This window comes from Fragaria vesca, linkage group LG2 (assembly GCF_000184155.1).
Source record: "Fragaria vesca subsp. vesca linkage group LG2, FraVesHawaii_1.0, whole genome shotgun sequence".
Lineage (NCBI taxonomy): Eukaryota > Viridiplantae > Streptophyta > Magnoliopsida > Rosales > Rosaceae > Fragaria > Fragaria vesca.
Window position 1 is genome coordinate 18,057,576 of NC_020492.1, and position 19,291 is coordinate 18,076,866.

Here is a 19,291-nt window from a genome sequence, read left to right on the forward strand (position 1 = left end):
TTTGGTTTTGTTTTTTTTTTTTTTTTTTTGTATCCGTATCAGCTTTAGTTTGATCTTACAGATCATATTGTCAAGTACTGCATCTTTATCAGCTTTAGTTTGATCTTAGAGATTATATTGCCAAGTACTGCATCTTTATCATGACATGTTTTATCGAATAACTAGCTATCTATGTTTAATAGCTACTGTACTTCTACAGTTGTACTAGCTAGCTTGTGAATTTTGAAAACTTGTATTGGTGATTTGGAGTTGGAATATAACAATAATCATTTGATTATAAATTGAGCGATGATAATCAAAAATTTCTAGCAAAAATTAGACGAAATAATATGTAAAAAGAGGTACCAAATAGTAAATATATATTAATTATATTAAATAACTGAATATTTCATAAATTAAGGACATTTTAGGTAGTTTGGGATGTGTATTAAGTATAATACTGAAATGAAAAACTTGATAGGTGGTGTATTAAGTAAGGGGTGTGTATTAAGATATTAGGGGTGTGTATTTAAAATTTCTCATGTATTTATTGTGTGTTTTTTACTTAGATCCTTAATGATGCGAGTCTGGTAAACAAGCTGTTGACCTCTTAGCCAAATCTGAAAGGAATTGATCGCAAGTTTTGGAAAGAAGAATGGGACAAACACGGAAGATGTTCCTCGCAGACGTACGACCAAAGACAATATTTCGAGCGGTCACACAACATGTGGATGGAAACGGACTTGACCAACACCTTTGGCAACCTTATCAAAGGAAACAGTCTACAACGGAACGTCGCAGATATAGAAAACCTGATTCAAAAGGTAACTGCAACGGAAAAAAAACCACTCCTCCGTTGTAAAAACAAAAGATCCACACCTCACGATGAAGTATTAACTGAAATTATAATTTGCTATGCACACAATGGAACTAGTCTGATCGATTGTGTCGGTCCATCCACCTGCACGGACGGATTTTACTTTCCTTGACAGTTTTTAGATTACTATTTTATCTTTCAAACTATTTTATATTGGGCTCGATCAATATCTCAAGCAGCTTTAAGTATGAGCAATAAAAGCTAATAAACTTTTTGTATTGTCATGTCGCATTTGTATTCACATATCTCAAATACAAACTTTAGTCTAAGTCTACGTCACTAAACCAAATAGTACTAGACAAAACACACATTTTTGACTCATAAAAATAATAATGAAAGTATTACATCATGTGTTAGAAATTTCAAACTTTAAAATTAAATTTATTTCTTTAATTATTGTATTAGTTATTTTCAACGGTATGATTTTACTGCTGACTTTCTCTTTTATCATGTAATGAATCTAACCATTCCGTGGTTAATGAGGCTAATAATCATCATGGTAAGTCTGACACATATAAAGGTGGAAGGCTAGAGTACGTTGGAACTTGTTCAATTTGATACACTTAAATACTTAAATTTCACAATTAAGTACACATGTACTTACATTAAGCAAGTCATATACATGATCCTGACTCTTGTACTTAAATTTCAAAAGTTACATGAATGATTACACATAGAAATCACCCTGAAGATTTGCTATGAAACTTTTTGCTTGTCCCAACCTGCAACTCACATCCAATCAAATCAGATCTTAACTATTACGAACCATACTCTCTTAACATTAACTGTGTCCTCTTGTTGGATTTTAAGTTTATAGCTCCACTCTCTGATATTGGTTTCTGCACAATAGTACCCTTTTTCTTTCAATGAAACCACCTAAATCAACCTCCTATCCACCACAATTTGGGTAATGGGGCTGTATCCAGCTCCACCCCCAGCTGCTGCCACTGGAGTCAAATTCTCACTGTCACAATACAAAGCAGGGACTAATAGAGGAAACTTATAAATCATTTGTCAAATTTAATAGATGTCACAAATATTTGAAATTTGTTACCAGTAGATTTAGGGAAAATTGTGAAGACCATGTTGGACATTTTGGGATTCATTCCACCGTTTCCTTATTTATTTTGGTAGTTGCGATTACCACATTTGTTTCCTTCACAGTTGTTAGTTAGACTTAAGTCATGTACGTACATATGTCTTGGAATTCTGCGATTGTTGTGTGGCCGTTAAAGATTGAAATGTTTTCACCTCCTCTTTTTTCTCCGAGCCTTAGGTTAATTGGGACCTGATCCACCTCAATTCAATCTTCTTTCTCATCTATCTATTTGATGTCATTATTTTTCTAGTTATCTTTACATATTGTACTAACTGTAAGAGAAAGAAGAAAGACGAAAAAAAGTGTAGTGCAGCCTGAAAAATGGCGCAGCTTTCCAAAATGGGGGAAGAGATGGTTACTCAATTTCTGTCGAGATTGCCTCCTAAAGCACTAATGCGATTCAAATGCATTCGTAAGTCATGGTACAATCTAATCAACAGTCCAAGTTTCGTGGCCCAGAATCTTTCAAATTCCATGAACAACAAATTCATCTCTTCCACTCGCATCATTGCCAAGCATATTATCGTCAAAGACAATAGCATTACAGATAAGAAGGACATTGTTAATATCATTATGCATGGAAACGATGAAGAGAAGCAGTTTTTACTTTCGTCACTTAGTCTTTGCGATGATCCTGATGGCGATGACCAAGAGCTTTCTTGTGTTATTGAGGACGAGCTCATTATACCTTCACGGCTATACCAATATTGCCTATGTTCTCGAATTGTAGGTCATTGTGACGGGATCATTTGTCTTAGTGGCGATGGGGATACTACTGTTTTATGCAACCCTTCAATCAAGGAATTCGATCTTGTTCCGAAATCCTGTCTTCTCCCGGATGAAGACTGTTCTAAAACAAATAGTGTGGGTTTTGGGTATGATTCCAAAGCTAAGGTTTACAAGGTTGTCAATATTCTTAGTTATTGTTATTCACATTTAAAAGCAGAGGTGTACGAATTAGGTACAGATTGTTGGAGAGAGATCGAGTTTAACGTAGAGATTGATGAGGTCCTCCCAGAACCTGGTTTTGATAAGTACTTCAAGGGAGTTTATTATTGGAATGCGTTTCGTAAACCTCTTTCGGAAAAAGAGACACATCGAGTTTGGAAAGACACCCTTCCTTATTCTGGGCTTCCGTTGGAGTTTGTCATAGTTGCATTTGATATGAGTAATGAGGTCTTTTATTTGATATCTCAACCGGAGGAGGATACTTTTGCAATTGACAGGAGCCTTATTGTGTGGAAAGAATCCCTTCATCTTATCACGTATACTTACGAGGGAGACGCACCTAAATGGTTCGACATATGGCAAAATGAAGACCCTGATTTTTTGAAAGGGTCATGGACAAAATGCTTCGCTATCAATCCTATTGAAGCAGTAATTCCGTTAGCATTTTGGAAGAGTAACGAGATTCTTATGGGAGATGCCGATGGATACATAGTTTCCTATAATCTAGATACCCGATCGCTCAAGTGTCTCCCAATTCATGGAGCAGAAAAACCTAGATATATTGGGGCAGTTGAATATGTAAATAGCATTATTTCTGTAAACAGAGCCAATAAGATCAAGTACCTGAATACATCTTAGGGTCCAACCAAATAATAATAACATTAATTAATTGTTGTGAAATGCGTATAAAGGAATATTTGCACATTTGGGGTTTTATATAAACTCGTATATAGTCATCTCTCGTCCATTACGATTTGAGATAGATTAAGAACCAAGACATTGAGTCGATAAGTTCTTTCAGTTCTTTCTCATTATATATACTTCGACTGAGACGTTTTTGAGGAAAACAGGGAGGTCGACACATATGCAACCGCAACAAAAACTTAGCCAATAACTCCCAGTCATTGAATGTAAATTCAAAGAATCTTTTGGTCAATTATTGCCAGATGAACATGGCTGAAGATAAAACATCTATCCTTCTTCAATGTAGATCAAAATTTGCAAGAAAAAGTATAAACAGCTAATGGCTTGACTGGATGCCAATGTATTTTGGCCACACAAAGACACCTGGTTCAAAATAACATTCAAATAAGAATTAATTTAAGTTTCCCCTCTTCATGTGGGGTTAACATTATTTCAGCCCCTATATTCTTAATTTTAGAAATTTACCCCCTAAAGTTTTCATTTTTTATAAATCATGCTCAATTGATGAATTTATAACGTCCAATTTGAATGTTAAATGCTAACATGAAATATTAGAAGAAAAAAAATATCTTAAAAAACGTTTTTTGTTGTTATAAGACTGTTTTAGCCCTTAAAATGACTTATAAAATCAAAATTAATGTCCAAATTGGACATAATTTCAACAATTAAACATGATTTATAAAAATTAAAAACTTTAGAGAATAGATTTTTAAAATTGAGAAAACATAGACTGAAATAAAGTTAACCCCATACCTCATGGAATAAAAAGATAAAATGAATTCTAGATCACTGCATCTCACGTGCATAACTCATCACATCTTCATGTGATACCAGCTACCATATCAGATAGCTGAGGTATGGAGCACTTGGACACAATTTATTTTGGTACCCCAAAAATTAGTCCAAGTGCAGTTTCTAGTGTCGCAATGTAATGTAATGGTACGACAACTAGTATATTACCAAAAGACTTGAGGTTCACGAAATTGATATTATAAACGATTTAGAACCAGAAAGAGAATATAACATACCAACAGTAATATTAGTCAAATGCATACATAAGTGCAAAGAAGATAAAAAATTTTTTTTTGACAAACAAGAATACCAAAAAGAAAAAATAGAGTAGACTTTATCCATTCTTAAAATCAAAGTCTGCTAGCAAGTCTTGTAATAAAAGCCTGCTCGAACAACGAAAGTCGAATTCATTTCCACTTCTCGCTTCAATTATGAGATAAAATTATCACCTGCCGAAAAGACTTGCAGTAGGTTATAATCTAGAAGCAAAATGTTCATCAAAATCCAAAAATATAGACAACAAAACTAGAAGAAAAAACTATACCGCACACAGATAATTACCGTGACAAACTCTTGCTCCTGCTCCTGCTACGGCTTGGACTTCGACTGCCACTGCGCTTCTTCGGACTTTTACTAGCGTCTTTCTTCGGGCTTTTACTTATGCGCTTCTGATGATGACAAAGAAATAAATTTTGATATAAAAAAAGGCGAAATCCGTATCCAACAACATTTTCCAAGAAAACCATCCCTTAGCAAATGAATTAAATAGACTGCCATGTCAACTATATAACCATTAGATTCTTATCACAATCAAGGGAAAAAAAGATAAGTATGCTTCCATATATTTCAACTGCTGCCATACAGCCTCTAACATCTTAATTTGACAACATCACATAAGAACCTACTAAATGGAGTGAATTCTCGTTCTTAGGAGTCACTAAATGGAATTCAGCCTCACAAGCATTTTGTGCCCCTAAAGGAGGAACCAAATAATTACACAAATTAAAACTTATTATTTCAATGGTTAATGTTTTTAGTATAGCCCAAAATAACTGAAATTAAACAATGTGTTGCAACACCTCCATAATGAGAGGAAGAAAAGGCTTACCGAAGGCAATGGAGATCTGCTTCTCGATCGTGATCTGCAAAAGTTCCAGAAACAACCCAATTTAATACCATGTTCCTTTACCAATTTGATCCAAGGTCCTTGATGCCTCTTCCATGCGAGAGTTACATATCCAATAGGATACAAGAAAGAGAATAAAACATTTGGCACTTCAATGACATGGAAAGTAAGAAAGCTTCCCCACCAAAACACAACACAAATTCAGAAACAAAAATATTGTTAAATTAGAGGCAGCAAAATTATTTTCAAGACACCAGTGGAAAGAAGGGGAGCGTTCTTCCCTACTGTAACATAAGAATACGCAGAATCCAGATAGTGCGCCCTATTAGCTTGGCAAAATGTTGGAGCAGGAAATGAAAATCAAATCTCTACTGCTCATTGTTGATGACTTCCAATCCAATGGCACTTAGTTCACAGATATCCAGCTTTATTATTGCAATCCAAGACCTCCATAGTTCCCAATCTAGCACCCATGGACATTTACAATGCTAAAAGCATTAGAACAACGGCACCACGAAGGTTTCCAAAGCTGCCTATCTAAATAACAGCATACCTCCACATAAAAAGTTGTAAGCAATTCACCATATCCAATCAAGATCCTAATATCCATTCCCCAGTTTGCCGCACATATCCGTATCTAAAAGAAAAACAAAGGTAACTTTCACGCAAGCAAACAGGGAAAGATAATGAAAAGTAGGCAGATACCTACTTCCTCAGCAACGCCTCTATTGCTTAAGCACTTTACAAGCAAATCATGGAACGAGGCAATAAGAAAATAAAATGGAAAATCAAAGGACACGGTTAATTTACAACTTCAAGAAAATTTTTATTTTTACATAATATTTTTTATTCTAGACAATTGACTCTAGCCAAAACAGCAGACAACCGTTAAATATATTGTCATAACCAAAAACCTCGTTAATCTGGTGAGGACAGGACAATCCCCCAGTCAGCACAGCGATTGGTCAAATTCGATGCAAGATCCAATAGAGCATACTGAGGCAACTCAATTTGATTATATAATTATTGTAATGCAATTTCTACACTCAAGGTACAATGAAGACCGAGACAACAGGAATATCAAGAACTGCATTAAAACCATCAAAGACTGAGGAAATATTTGCTTACCCCGACAGAGAACGAGACTTTGATCGTGAACGAGGTGGAGACCTGGACCTTGATCGAGATCTACCAGGAGAGCGGCGTGAAGATTTGGGTTTAGGAGACTTGCTGCAATTAAGGTTTAGGGTAAGTATGTGAGAAAAAGAATGATTACCCACATTTTACTATGTTGTGTAATTTAAAATGGCCAAACCTCCTGCTTTTGCTCCGGCTATAACTTCTACTACGACTGCGACTGTAGCTTCTACCTCTTGAAGGAGATCGACCACGACCGGGGCTCATAGATGAATCCCGCTTCGCGTCATACTCCCTCACCTATAACAAATGAAAATGATAAAAAAGATTTGCATATACAAGTGAGGAAGAAGACTTCATTACTTTCAAAAGAAAAAAGTGAGGAAGAAGACAGCAATCTTCAAATTGTAAGATGTCATACCCGAACAGCGGACCGGGAAAAAGCATTCCTAAAGTCAGAGCCGTCAAGTTTCTTTATCTGTAGCAATAGTTTCATCAAAATTTGAGTTCAATATCTTCATACTCTATAAAAACTTCAGACACATCACATGATTAACAAAAATCAAATTCAGCATCCAGCACTCGTGAGGTTCACTCATAAGGTATAGAATGACTTACGGCATACTTCATGTCTTCATAGTTAGTGTAGTCCACTACTCCTGTTGTGCCTACAGAAACGATCGTGGTACAGAAGGTTAAAAAGTCAACATCAAATTAACTAGGCCTTTTAGAGTATAAATATTGGAACACAGAGAGCAAACTCGGTGCAAGCAAATCAGAACCATACATGGGCAAAAGATTAAAAAAAATCAAGGAACTGTCTACAGCTGCTTAAGATATGAGTCTTCCAATTTTCACCATATTGCAGATGTCATGAATATCATTCTATATTCTGATGCTAAAGTCGTGATATAATTACAATACACCATAAAAACTCTCATAAAGTATAAAAATCTTACCACTACCATCACGGAAAACTTGGGAGAAACAGACATCCCCAGCCCGGCGCATGTGATCCTGATTAAATGCAGCGTATGTTGTCAGTCAACACACAAACAGACGGTAATATTGAAGCATCTCCAACTGATATATGTAAAGCTCACCTTAAGATCTTGCCATGAAGCTGAAGAAGGTAGTCCACTGACCAACACTGTGTACGGAAAACAAACAGGTTTAGAGCATATCAATCGCATTCCACCGTTAAAAACAAAACTGCATGAATCAAGTAATGTAGAATACACACCACGAAAGTCGGAGCGCCTAGACATTCCACGTCCACCTCGACCACCACCACCACCACCACCGCTATCTCTATGCCGATCTCCACCAGAAGAATGCCCACGCCCACCGTGTGCAAGTTCGACCTACAGAGACGTCCAATTTCATTATTAATCATTATTATTATTATTATTTCCGATACAAAAGTGACAAGTAAGATTGAGCCGCCCACCCTCAAGCGATGGCCATCAAAATCATAGCCATCACGGCCGCGGATTGCATCTTCGGCATCACGAGCATCTTCAAACTGTAAAATTAAAACTTGGATTAGATAAATCCACCAAAACAGAAAGAACAAAAAGAAAAAGCCTAAGACCTCACTCACCTCAACAAACGCATAGCCGGGAGGCCTTGGCGGCACCTTCAGGTCGATATGAGCTATGCGTCCATACTACAACAATTCCAACAAATATCAACCATAATAATTCTTCAATAATTTCGAACGGCGACGATTGATTGATTACCTTGTAGAACAAATCTTCGACCTCTCTCTCGCGTATGTCACCGGGGAGGTTCCCGACGTAGAGAGTTCTGCTTGCGCGGCTACTCATGGCTCTTCTTCCTGAGAGAGAGAGACGAGGATCAGAAATTCTCAAAGAATCCTAATTCCACACGGGAGGTCGGCGCGACGAGACGAGAGAGATTTACCTGCGATGAAGATGAAATTGGGATCCGCCTCTCGATTTAGGGTTTTCGATTATAAATGATTTTTCACAATTCCTCTCTTATCTGCTTTTTACGTATTTGCATCTCGTCCGTTCGTTGAAACTCAACCGTGTGGTCTCGCACGTGCCGTCGTAATTGGGTTTTCCTTTTTTCACCCAATAGTCCAATACACCTTTTTGTTTCACTTTTTTCACCTCAATTTATCTTTTCACCATGAGCTCGTACCTTTTTGAGAAAAGGGGAGAGATAGTGGAGGCGAACGAGGAAGAAAGTTCAGAATCTAAAAGACCTGGAAGTGTAGGAGAATTCAGAATCCAATCGAGTCATACGATATACCAATAACTTCCTGAAAGAGAATAATAAACAAAGAAACTTGAGAAGAAATGGGTTTATATTCCACAAGTCATATGAGTCTGGAGAGCAGAAACAGCATTCTAATACACCAAGCAAGTCGATGTACAAGGTCGATGTACAAGGTGCACAGCTACTGCAAAGCAAGGCAGAGCGACCACAATCTTATTGCATAGACCAACGAGGGCTACACTCATCATTCCAGGAGAAACAAAACAGATAACATAATCAAGTAAAATGCCGGTCTGGACAAAAAACAGAATACAACATGATCTCCACACATTTTATTAATTCTCGAGTTCAGTAGAGGGTTCATTTCTGCTACGAATGATGGTCATTAACAACTCCACCCTCCTTGGCCCGTGCAGCAGCTCTTATTTTGCGCTGCTCCTCCTTGTAAATTCGATTCCTTCGTTGAAACTGCAATAATAAATATGCAACGAAACCACAATGGAAATCAGTATTACAAGGCAGAATAGCAGATGAAATAAATAAAAAAGCAGTCTACAATAGATACGCAGAATAAACTGTATCAGTTACAACATTTGGGGTTTTTGAATGAGAGAATGTCGATACCAATTGGGTATGTCCCAGAACAAAATAGATTAATCCACAGTCATGCAGCAATTTGAGCCAAAATTGGTATGAAGTACTTATGTAGCTACAACTTGAGATGAATGATACATGGGTCCAATGAAAGAAACCATTGCACGTATTTTTAGTGGGAGAGCTAAATCAGGTGAGAGATGCATTACCATCTTCATTCAATAGTTCCATATGTCTTTAAAATCAGGCCATACATCAATTTATATGGTATGGTGTGATACTTCACTCAAACTACCCATAATAGAGAATAATGTTCAAGAACAATAAGATATTAAGTAGATTAGAAAGGAAACTATTGATCAAATTCAGTCTTTTCCTAATCCCTTGGACCTTCATTCACAGTGCAAAACTTTCTAGGAGATACCTTCGCTCAATTTCTATATTTGCACCACTAATGCATTCAGTTCACTATCATGTTTGACCTCCTATTCTCCAAATGTTACAGAAAGAAGTACAAGTCATTCAACTCGATTTTATTTAGCATTTGATTATATTGCAGTGGATGAAACTTAGAATTTGTGTCATTCACAATAAGGACACAAAAGGGCAAGCTTAACACACGATGAATAAAGTAAACTAAATGCAAACACCTCCTAGGTCTGCATATTCCAAATCATTGATACATAGACTGCAACATGCATTTAATCATGATGACTCCCAAGTGGTTTTACAGTGTCAGGTTTACTAAATAAACTGAAGAATAGAAACCAAACCAAAAAGGTAGTTCAAAATGCATGGAGATCCTCAAGGTAGTTATGACTGATGATTCAAAGCTAGTTTACTTTGAAACCAGGACACATTATTCCTGCAAGCAAAGAGTGAAACTAAACTACAACGAAAGTGGCCCTAAAAGGTGGCAGTAATCATGGAGAAATGGAAGCACTGCCAATCATGATCCAAGTATACAAAGTTATTGTCAAGAAGTTAGTGTCAGGGGGCTACAGGAACTCCACAGCTGTTCATCTTTGTCTGCAACAAGGGAAAAAATCAATGAATTGCCCTCCCCCCCCAGCGCCCAACTATCTATTTAGATTATGATCTTACTGTACTCTCGAAAACTCGTTTTTCTATCACATTTAAGAATGAAGACTATTATTTCTACAGGTAACACATGCCTGATGGTACTATGATCAAATGAGCAACATGCCCTGACTTCTCTAAACCGACTACTGCCCCTTATCGGTTATAACCTCTACGGGTCAGAGTGCAAGAATGGATGCCAGTATCAAAGCTGTTGGTTGTTAGAAGTATAAGTCACCTATACCAATAACTAATCAATCTGGTAACTAAAGACAACTTGTTTAACTTGGGAATTTCTAAGTAACAATGCAACTTGTCTCCTCAATTTCAGTTCAAATCAGAACAAGCCATAGTTTTCAACTCAAATTTAGATTCAACAAGAAACACCAGAATTACCAAATAAAACAAAACCCTAAATCTTGCAAGCTTGGATCTGAATAGCAGATATGTGAGATTGAAAAGAGAAAAAGGAAGTGACCTCTTTGGAGTGGTGGAGGCACTCGAGGTAGTCCTCGCGGAGGAGAGAACAGTCCTTGGGCTCGCGGCAGCGAGACATGCACTCGCTGAAGTCGACCCAGAAATCGTAGCAACGCCCTTTGTTGCCGGTGATTCCCCAGCCGGAAGCCATTCTCGAATCGGCGGCGATTAATTGATGGGTTACGAACTAATCGGGGTTTGGGTTTGCTTCGCTCTACCCGCTTCTACCAATGCCTGGTGTCCTGGTTGTTGTGACTAATGGAAATTTACGGTTGTATTTTATTTTATTTTTGAGATAAACAAAACTATAAAAGTAAGAGAAATTTTAAATACACACCTCTAATATCTTAATACACATCCCTTGTTTAATACACCACCTATCAAGTTTTTCATTTCAGTATTATACTTAATACATATCCCAAACTGCCTAAAATGCCCTTAATTTATGAAATAATTAATTAATATATATTTACTATTTGATACCTCTTTTTACATATTATTTCGTCTAATTTTTGCTAGAAATTTTTTGTTATCATCGTTCAATTTATAATCAAATGATTATTGTTATATCCTAATTCCAAATCACTAATACAAGTTTTCAGAATTCACAAGCTAGTAGAACTGTAGAAGTACAGTAGCTATTAAACATAGATAGCTAGTTATTCGATAAAACATGCCATGATAAAAATGCAGTACATGACAATATGATCTCCAAGATCAAACTAAAGCTGATACAGATAAAAAATAAAAAAATAAAAAAATAAAAAAGACAACCCAAATGAATTGTGGAGAAGAGTTGGGGTTAGGAGAGAAGACGTGCTTTCGACGATTTTAGGGTAAAAGATTTGAAAGGAATACTTCTTAGCGTGAATTTTTTTTTTTTTTTTAAATTAATAGATGTTTGTTTTGGTCATTTAGCTTACCTATAAAATCTTAATAGAAACATAAAATAATAGATGTGTGTATTAAGAGAATAGGGGTGTGTATTTAAAATTTCTCTAAAAGTAAATAACTTTTTCATTTTTTATTGACAGAGAAGCCCCTATCTACTCTCTCTCTCTCTCCCTCACCCCGGCGAGCATGACTGGAGGCATCTGATGCCAAACAACATAAAAACCGTCTTTGAAGATCAAACTTCGAAATCATGTCAATCCAAACTCTTAATTCTCGAAGGAGCAATCACATTTCACCAAATCTTTAGAGCAATTATAATGTTAAGCATTATGTCACGCATCTGTTATAGTAGTTGTCTAGGCAATAAAGACTATGGGTTTGAGGCATGACCTAGCTGTACTTGTGAGTGACCTTAACTCTTGTTATTTAAGCTTGTGTGTAATTTCTAGAGTCGTAATGAATAAACGCAATAGTTATTTGAAATGTCTTCTAATGTCGTTTAACCTTTATCCACGCATTAACTTTATGTTAAACTATAGCTCTAATCTTATACTCTCTCGACCTGGCTTTGCTAGGGTTTAGTATGGTCGTCGGCCATTCAGGTAGTAGTCTTCACTAATGACTATATGGGGATTCAGATCCGTCATACATATTACCTTATCTTCCTCTTTTGTGGAGATTGTGTTTGCTTGCTCTATTGACTTTATGGCTCTAATGTGGGAGGTTTTCCCTCGAGCTTGAGTAGATGCAAGGAATGGCATCCTTTTGTTAGTTGCGTTGGTGTTCGACGACAATGGGTGGCCGCCGTATTTAAGGCGGGATATTTTATTTTTGGCTTATCTTGGTGCTCCATTTCAAGGGATTACTAGTCTGAGGGGGTTGAGCTAGTGTTACCGCTAGGGCTGCCACTTGGTTTGGTAAATACCAAACCGATCGAAAACCGACCGAAAATTTATGATTTGGTAAACCGAATTTTGGTAATCGAAATCAAAAAAACCGAAACCGAGAAATACCGAAAAAGTTGGTTTGGTTTTTGGTAAATACCGAATTTACCGAAATTCTAATTATTTAAAGACTTATATTTCTAAAAACACACAGACTAATAATCTTATCTCACGTTTTCAATTGTATATACCATTTAGTAAAAAAAAGACAATGAATAGAAAAATTCAACTATACTTGGTAGCATTCGGGTCTCAATTAAAGCGATCAACTTTAATTCAATGTTACTTGTTATATAAAAAACGCTCTTACCTACCCGTTTTAGTCGATTCATCACACACACACATAGACAAACCCACTTAGATGACATGTAACCGCCCATGTAAAATTTAGGAATGTTTTTACCTCTCTTGATGATAAGGCTCTCCATAGGAAGCACAAGGGTAAATAGGGTTAGCCGCCTTGATCAAGACCAAAAATTATCAAAAATACCTAATTTTTCTACCATAGTCGTATTTCACTATATTGATCACATCATAGTTCACAAGGTTTTTGAAAATTTTGCTTCCTCTTTGTAGTTGGTTCACAAAGATGTACATATGCATATAATTTACTAAATAAGTTATACCACATTACCAGGCATGTTGTGGTTCCAATGATTACAATTCACAAAATTAAAATTCGACCGTCTGATGTGATCATTATAGTATAATACAATTATGATAGAAAATTCAATTGTACTCAATAATGCTCGGGTCTTGATCAAAGCGGTCAACCATAATTTAACGTCACTTATTACACGAAAAAGCTTTTACTGCCCTTATGTGACTTATTTTGGTCGACTTTTCCACACACGTACTTTCACATAGATGACACATAACTTGTTCATATAAAAATTTGGAAACATTTACATCCTGACTATTTCGGTAGAAAATTAAACCATACTCGATAATGTGTACTGAAATGACTATCTTTTGTATATGTATTATCAGACTCTAGAAACTCAAGTGATATTTAAATTTTATAGTTTTGTATTGTTTTGTTATATTTTGAAAATATATTTGTTGTGAAGTTTGGTAATACCGAAAAACCGACATCCGAAGTTGGTAAGATTTATCTCATACCGAAGTTTTTGGTTTGGTAATTGAAAGTCATATTTCATTACCGAAAGCTTTGGTTTTGAAGTTGGTAATGCCCATTACCGATTCGAACCGACCGAGTGGCAGCCCTAGTTACCGCTATCGAGGTTAAGGCTTTGCCTCTGATGGAATGGGTCGGGAATGAGGCAATTGTTGGTAACGAGTTTATGGTTCGTGGCATTGCTAGCGTCACTATTTATCGGTACTTCACGATAGCGGGGCGGGTTGGCTGCGATAATGTAATGGTTGTTGTTGTTGTCTCTAACTGGGCCTTGCATTAAACATTAACCCTACTTCTTGGGTTTTGGTTTGAGCCGAACGGGCTGGGATCTTGGTGGGCTACCTTTTTTCTGAGGGACTAGAATATTTGGGCTTTAGAAAATAGAAAGTTGATGAAAAACAATAATATATAATGTGTTAAGACATGACATGCATCAACTTTATCTTAAAGTTATAAAACGAGTCATCAAACATCAAAGTAGTGATATCACTCCTCAAATTTATAACATGAGTTCTTAAAGTTATAATGTTTTTAGTTACATCATTAGTCCTCAAGCGGTAAATGTGTCCTTAAAGTGGTAAATGTGTCTTTAAAATATTAACTAAGTCCTCAAAGTAATAAAAAAAAAGTTAATGCATGAGATGCATATACATCATCGTCTTACCCTATTTGCTCTGGTAGCATAGGTTTTTAGTTCTTTGTAAAACGACTTTATCTAACAACCTTATGGGGTATGTCATTTTTGTACTTCTTATTGATCTATAAAATCGTTAAATTGTATGACCTATTTTATAAAATAAAAAAACACTTTTATCCACACATTAAGACTGTGAATTGTTATAGTTTTATGTTATTTTAAGAGAAATGTTTCCCTTTTTTGTCCATTTCATGCACAATAGATAATCAAATACTTTTTCTTTCGTGATACTTCGGTTATGCAAACCAAAACAAGTTGGGCAAGTCCCAACCACAAAGCAAGGTATTTTTTTTTTATTATGTAAGAAATTTTTCTAACTTCTGTTTTTTGGATACTTCCGGGTGCCTGATCATGTATATAGAATCTTTGGTACAGGGACGACTACCTGATACATGCACTAAATACTCTCACCATAAGATAGACTAGGGTTGACGACTCTCATTATAAGATGGACCAGGATTGACGACCTATAACCCTTCGATGCTTAGTCAACGTAAGAGGTACGAAATATGGTATGGTTTATTACTCGCATGATTAGGAAAGTGACACCTGCATTAGTATGCATATTCATGGGAACCGTGTAAGCTTTCACCAATGTTACATTAGTTCCCCAAGAGGCAAATTGGCTGCAATAATTGGAGTTTTGTAGATTTCCCCAACGGCTACTTGGAGAGCTTCAGAGCGATGATGAGCGGGCTAGCCACCATGCAAGGCTATCGGCCACTGCTTTTGAACTGGTGATGACCAAAAGTGGACTTATGTGGCCGTGTGAAGAGCGAGTGCTTTCGATTATTCTCCCATAAAAGGGATGTCCACATTTCCTATGAGTTGTGTTATACTTAAATCTTCATACAGTGCATCATATAATTAGAAAAAAATCATTCATGACATGTGGCCTAGTGTGATTTACAAGAATAGTATCACATTACAATTCAAATAATCATGTCAATAGGAAATACATTAATTTCAAAATCATGACAAAAAATGAGTCAAATAAATAAATCCAACTCCTAACTCTCAACAAAATACTAAAAGATATGGTAAAAGGTTGTTACATTATTTTCGGGAGATGTAACATGCCGAAAGTTCTCGAATCTTCATTTGCAAACGCTAAACTTTCTACTCGTTCAAAACAAATGTGGCAAAAGTTTGATGGAAATTTCTATAAAAGGAAACAACAGCCAAGGAAACTTAATTATGGCAAAATTCTATATAAGGAAATAGCAGCGTAGCTAAATTTGAGTATTCATTTATACAAATCATATGGTTTATTACTCATATGTTGTGGTGACCTAACTGGGCTAGCGGGTGCTTAAAAAACAGGCTAGTAGGTGCACGCGTCCCACATCGCTTGGGGGAGACAAGTTGTTGTGCTTATATATGCAGAGCTAACACCTTACATTGAGACGCGTTTTGGGGTGAAACCTTAAGAACAAAATCGTGAGGGTCTGTCACACCCCAATCCCAACGTCGGTGGGTTTTAGGCACCGGATGCCATTTCTGAGGCGTGAACGAGTGTTACAAAACGGAAAGTAAACAAAATATTATTTTCTAGGCTCTTCACTCTAGGCTCGTCGTCTACCCTTTTTCCTAGCTCAGTACAACTTAAGTACTTTTCTGCAAAAATTATTAGAGATGAGCGGGTGAGAAAAACCATGCGCTCAGTGAGTAGACCAATGTAATATGCCCGCAAAGCCATATCATTTTACACATGCTACAAATACGTATATCGTATACACATCGAGTCACACAATTCATCATATCGCACAATCCGTTCTTATTGGATATCCTTCAATTTAGTGATCTCCACGGGAACCTAATGACATTCAAGTCATATATATCCATGTGTCACATCCTTACTTCAGCATAATCAATCAAAAAGTTCACAAGTTCCATGACTAGTCAAACAATGGATCTAACACATAATTATATATAAACTCCAAATATTTCGCAATATCGACATGTTTCACTCGAAAGTATAGAGATCTTTCATAAATAGATCAAAATCATGTTTTTCAACTATTTTGATAACAAATAAGAATATTTGAAATATATTATAGAAATCCATTAACCTCGTCAATACGAATTCCCACCAAGAATATCGATCGTAAACTGAGCCTCCTAAAATGAGTCATCTAGAACTCACCGTTGGATCTAACCCAAACTTCAAGGATAAAACGAGGGTATCGATATGAACTCGTAGCCTTTCGCGGATTCGAAATTGGAGTTACGGATCAAAAATTATGATCCGCATAAGTTTTGATCGAAAAGAAAATCTAAAAAAAGAATACCAAACAAACTGATCAGCTCAGCACTATATATATATATATATATATATATATATCAGTAGTGTTCACCTGGTCAGTAATTGACTAAGAGATTCATAGTCAGTTACCGTTAGATTTACATCCAAGAGTTGAAAACAAAACAACTCAACTTAAAAATAAATCTCTCTATCATTTGATTTATATCTAACGATGATTAATTGATTATGAATCTTGATCAGGTGATATACATATATATAGTTAAGCCGGCATACATCGGTCGGTCATGATTTTGATAAAGAAAAATGGACACTTGTCCATATTTGATTGGTCTAGACCACCACTCCCACCATGTGACACATTTTTGATGACTAAGTAAGCCTTTAGACCAATAGGAAGTTGCCATGTCAACTTTTTGAAAAAGTTTCAACAAAGAAAATGATCTGACTCAGACCCAAAAAAAAATGATCTTACATGTTGGTCAAATTGTCTTGGTCACTAAGTAAGCCTTTGGACTAATAAGAAGCTGTCATGTCAACAGTTCGGAAAAGTTTCGACGAAACTTCGAAAAATCGTTAAAAATAGCTTGGGACTCGAAAAAATTCACTAAAAAATGCGGCGAACTCACAGCTACATCTAGTTTCTAATTCTAAAAAGAAAAACACATTTTGAGAAATTTAAAAAAAAATGATGTTACAGGGTCGGTGAACCCAAAACGGACAATATATCAATGGTATTGACTGAGTTGTTACAGATGGTATCAGAGTATGTTCCTAGCCGGAAGTGTGCCAACGCAGACGTCGAGCCCCTAATGGAGGGTGTATTTGTGGTGACCTAACTGGGTGGGTGCTAAAAATGGCATTAGCAGACTAGTAGGTGCACGCGTCCCAAGTCGCTCGGAGGAGATAAGTTGATGTGCTTATATGTGTAAAGCTAGCACCTTACATTGAGACGTGTTTTGAGATGAAACCCCAATAACAAAATCGTGAGGGCCGGTGAGCTCAAAACGGACAATATCATGCTTTGAGGTGAAACCCCAAAAACAAAACTGTGAGGGCCGGTGGGCTCAAAGCGGACAATATCTGAATAGTATGGATTGGGCTGTTACACATGCTTAGGAAGATGACACCTGTATTAGTTTGCATATTCGCGAGAACCATGTAAGCTCTCACCAATGTTACATTAGTTCCTCAAGAGGCAGATTGGCTGCAACAATGGGATTTTTGTAGATTCCCCCAAAGGCTAATTTGGAGAGCTTCAGAGCGATGCTGAGTGGGCTAGCCGCTATGCCAGGCTATCGACCACAACGTTTGAACCGGTGACAACCGAAAGTGGACTTTTGTGGTCGTGTGAAGACTAGGAGAGAGTGCTTTCGATCATTCTCCCATAAGGGGGAAGTACACACTTCCTATGAGTTGCATACTACTTAAATTTTCATATAATGCATCATATAATTAGAAAAAAAAATTCATGATATGTGGCCTAGTGTGATTTACAAGAATAATATCATATTATAATTCAAATAATCATGTCAACGGGTAATGCATTAATTTCAAAACGAGGACAAGAAGTGAGTCAAAGAAAGAATTCCAACTCTCAACAAAGTACTAAAATATATTATAAAAGGTCGTTACATTATTTTCGTGAGATGTAACATGCCGAAAGTTCTCGAATCTACATTTGCAAACGCTAAATTTTATACTCATTGAAAACAAATGTGAAAAGTCTAGAACAATTTCTTGTGGAGTTTCAACTCCATGTTTTCATACTTTACTCGAGTAAATAGCTAAATGTTTATTTACAACAAACACGTGCATTTGACCTCATGAACATTCAATATTTCACAAGAACAATGAACAATGATATTCAGAAGAAAAAAGAAAAACAATGAACGTTGAAAAGTTGCCAAAACAATGAACAATGCTACTCAGAAGAAAAAGAAAAAACAATGAAAATTGAAAAGTTGCCAAAAAATCTCCAATACCAAACCAAGGAAACTTAATTATGGCAAATCCTAGCCAAATCATGAATATTCATATATTCAATACGGTTCGAAACGACGACGCATCAGGCGAGGGTCCCAATCCGCATCAGAGATTCCTCCACGTGGACCCAGGCCTCCAAATTTGGCGTGTGGAGGAAGGTCAAGAGGCGATCACACGTACCCGACGTCCATCTTACGTGTCCTGAACCCTCACACAATTGGTCCAAAGAGAAATATCATTGACTCAAAAAGTCTTTACAGCATTGACTCAAAAAGTCTTCACGGGTCCCTAACGCCCTACCTTCTCCG

The 19,291-nt window shown here is 36.5% G+C and overlaps 3 protein-coding genes across 3 annotated transcripts in view; 2 read left to right on the plus strand and 1 right to left on the minus strand.

Moving 5' to 3' along the window:
• Positions 1 to 1,726, plus strand: part of LOC101313096 (ribonuclease S-7-like) — an 8,608-nt gene extending 6,882 nt beyond the window's left edge. The window contains exons 2-3 of the mRNA XM_004292610.1: positions 594 to 803; positions 1,667 to 1,726. Of these exons, the coding sequence (XP_004292658.1) occupies positions 594 to 803; positions 1,667 to 1,726 (270 nt within the window). The remainder of the gene's footprint in view (positions 1 to 593; positions 804 to 1,666) is intronic.
• A 568-nt stretch (positions 1,727 to 2,294) lies between these two features.
• Positions 2,295 to 3,542, plus strand: LOC101313388 (F-box protein At1g30790-like). The gene has a single exon (XM_004292611.1). It carries the CDS (start codon positions 2,295 to 2,297, stop codon positions 3,540 to 3,542), a length of 1,248 nt encoding a protein of 415 aa, XP_004292659.1.
• A 1,415-nt stretch (positions 3,543 to 4,957) lies between these two features.
• On the minus strand, positions 4,958 to 11,318 carry LOC101306778 (pre-mRNA-splicing factor SF2-like). Its single transcript, XM_004290742.1, has 14 exons — positions 11,063 to 11,318; positions 9,284 to 9,378; positions 8,406 to 8,532; positions 8,267 to 8,332; positions 8,114 to 8,188; positions 7,907 to 8,027; positions 7,767 to 7,813; positions 7,623 to 7,680; positions 7,282 to 7,331; positions 7,085 to 7,141; positions 6,842 to 6,963; positions 6,655 to 6,756; positions 5,509 to 5,542; positions 4,958 to 5,044 (listed from the first exon to the last, which is right to left on the minus strand). Exons 1-14 carry the CDS (start codon positions 11,210 to 11,212, stop codon positions 4,958 to 4,960), a joined length of 1,191 nt encoding a protein of 396 aa, XP_004290790.1. The 5' UTR covers positions 11,213 to 11,318.
• Between the last annotated feature and the right edge of the window lie 7,973 nt (positions 11,319 to 19,291).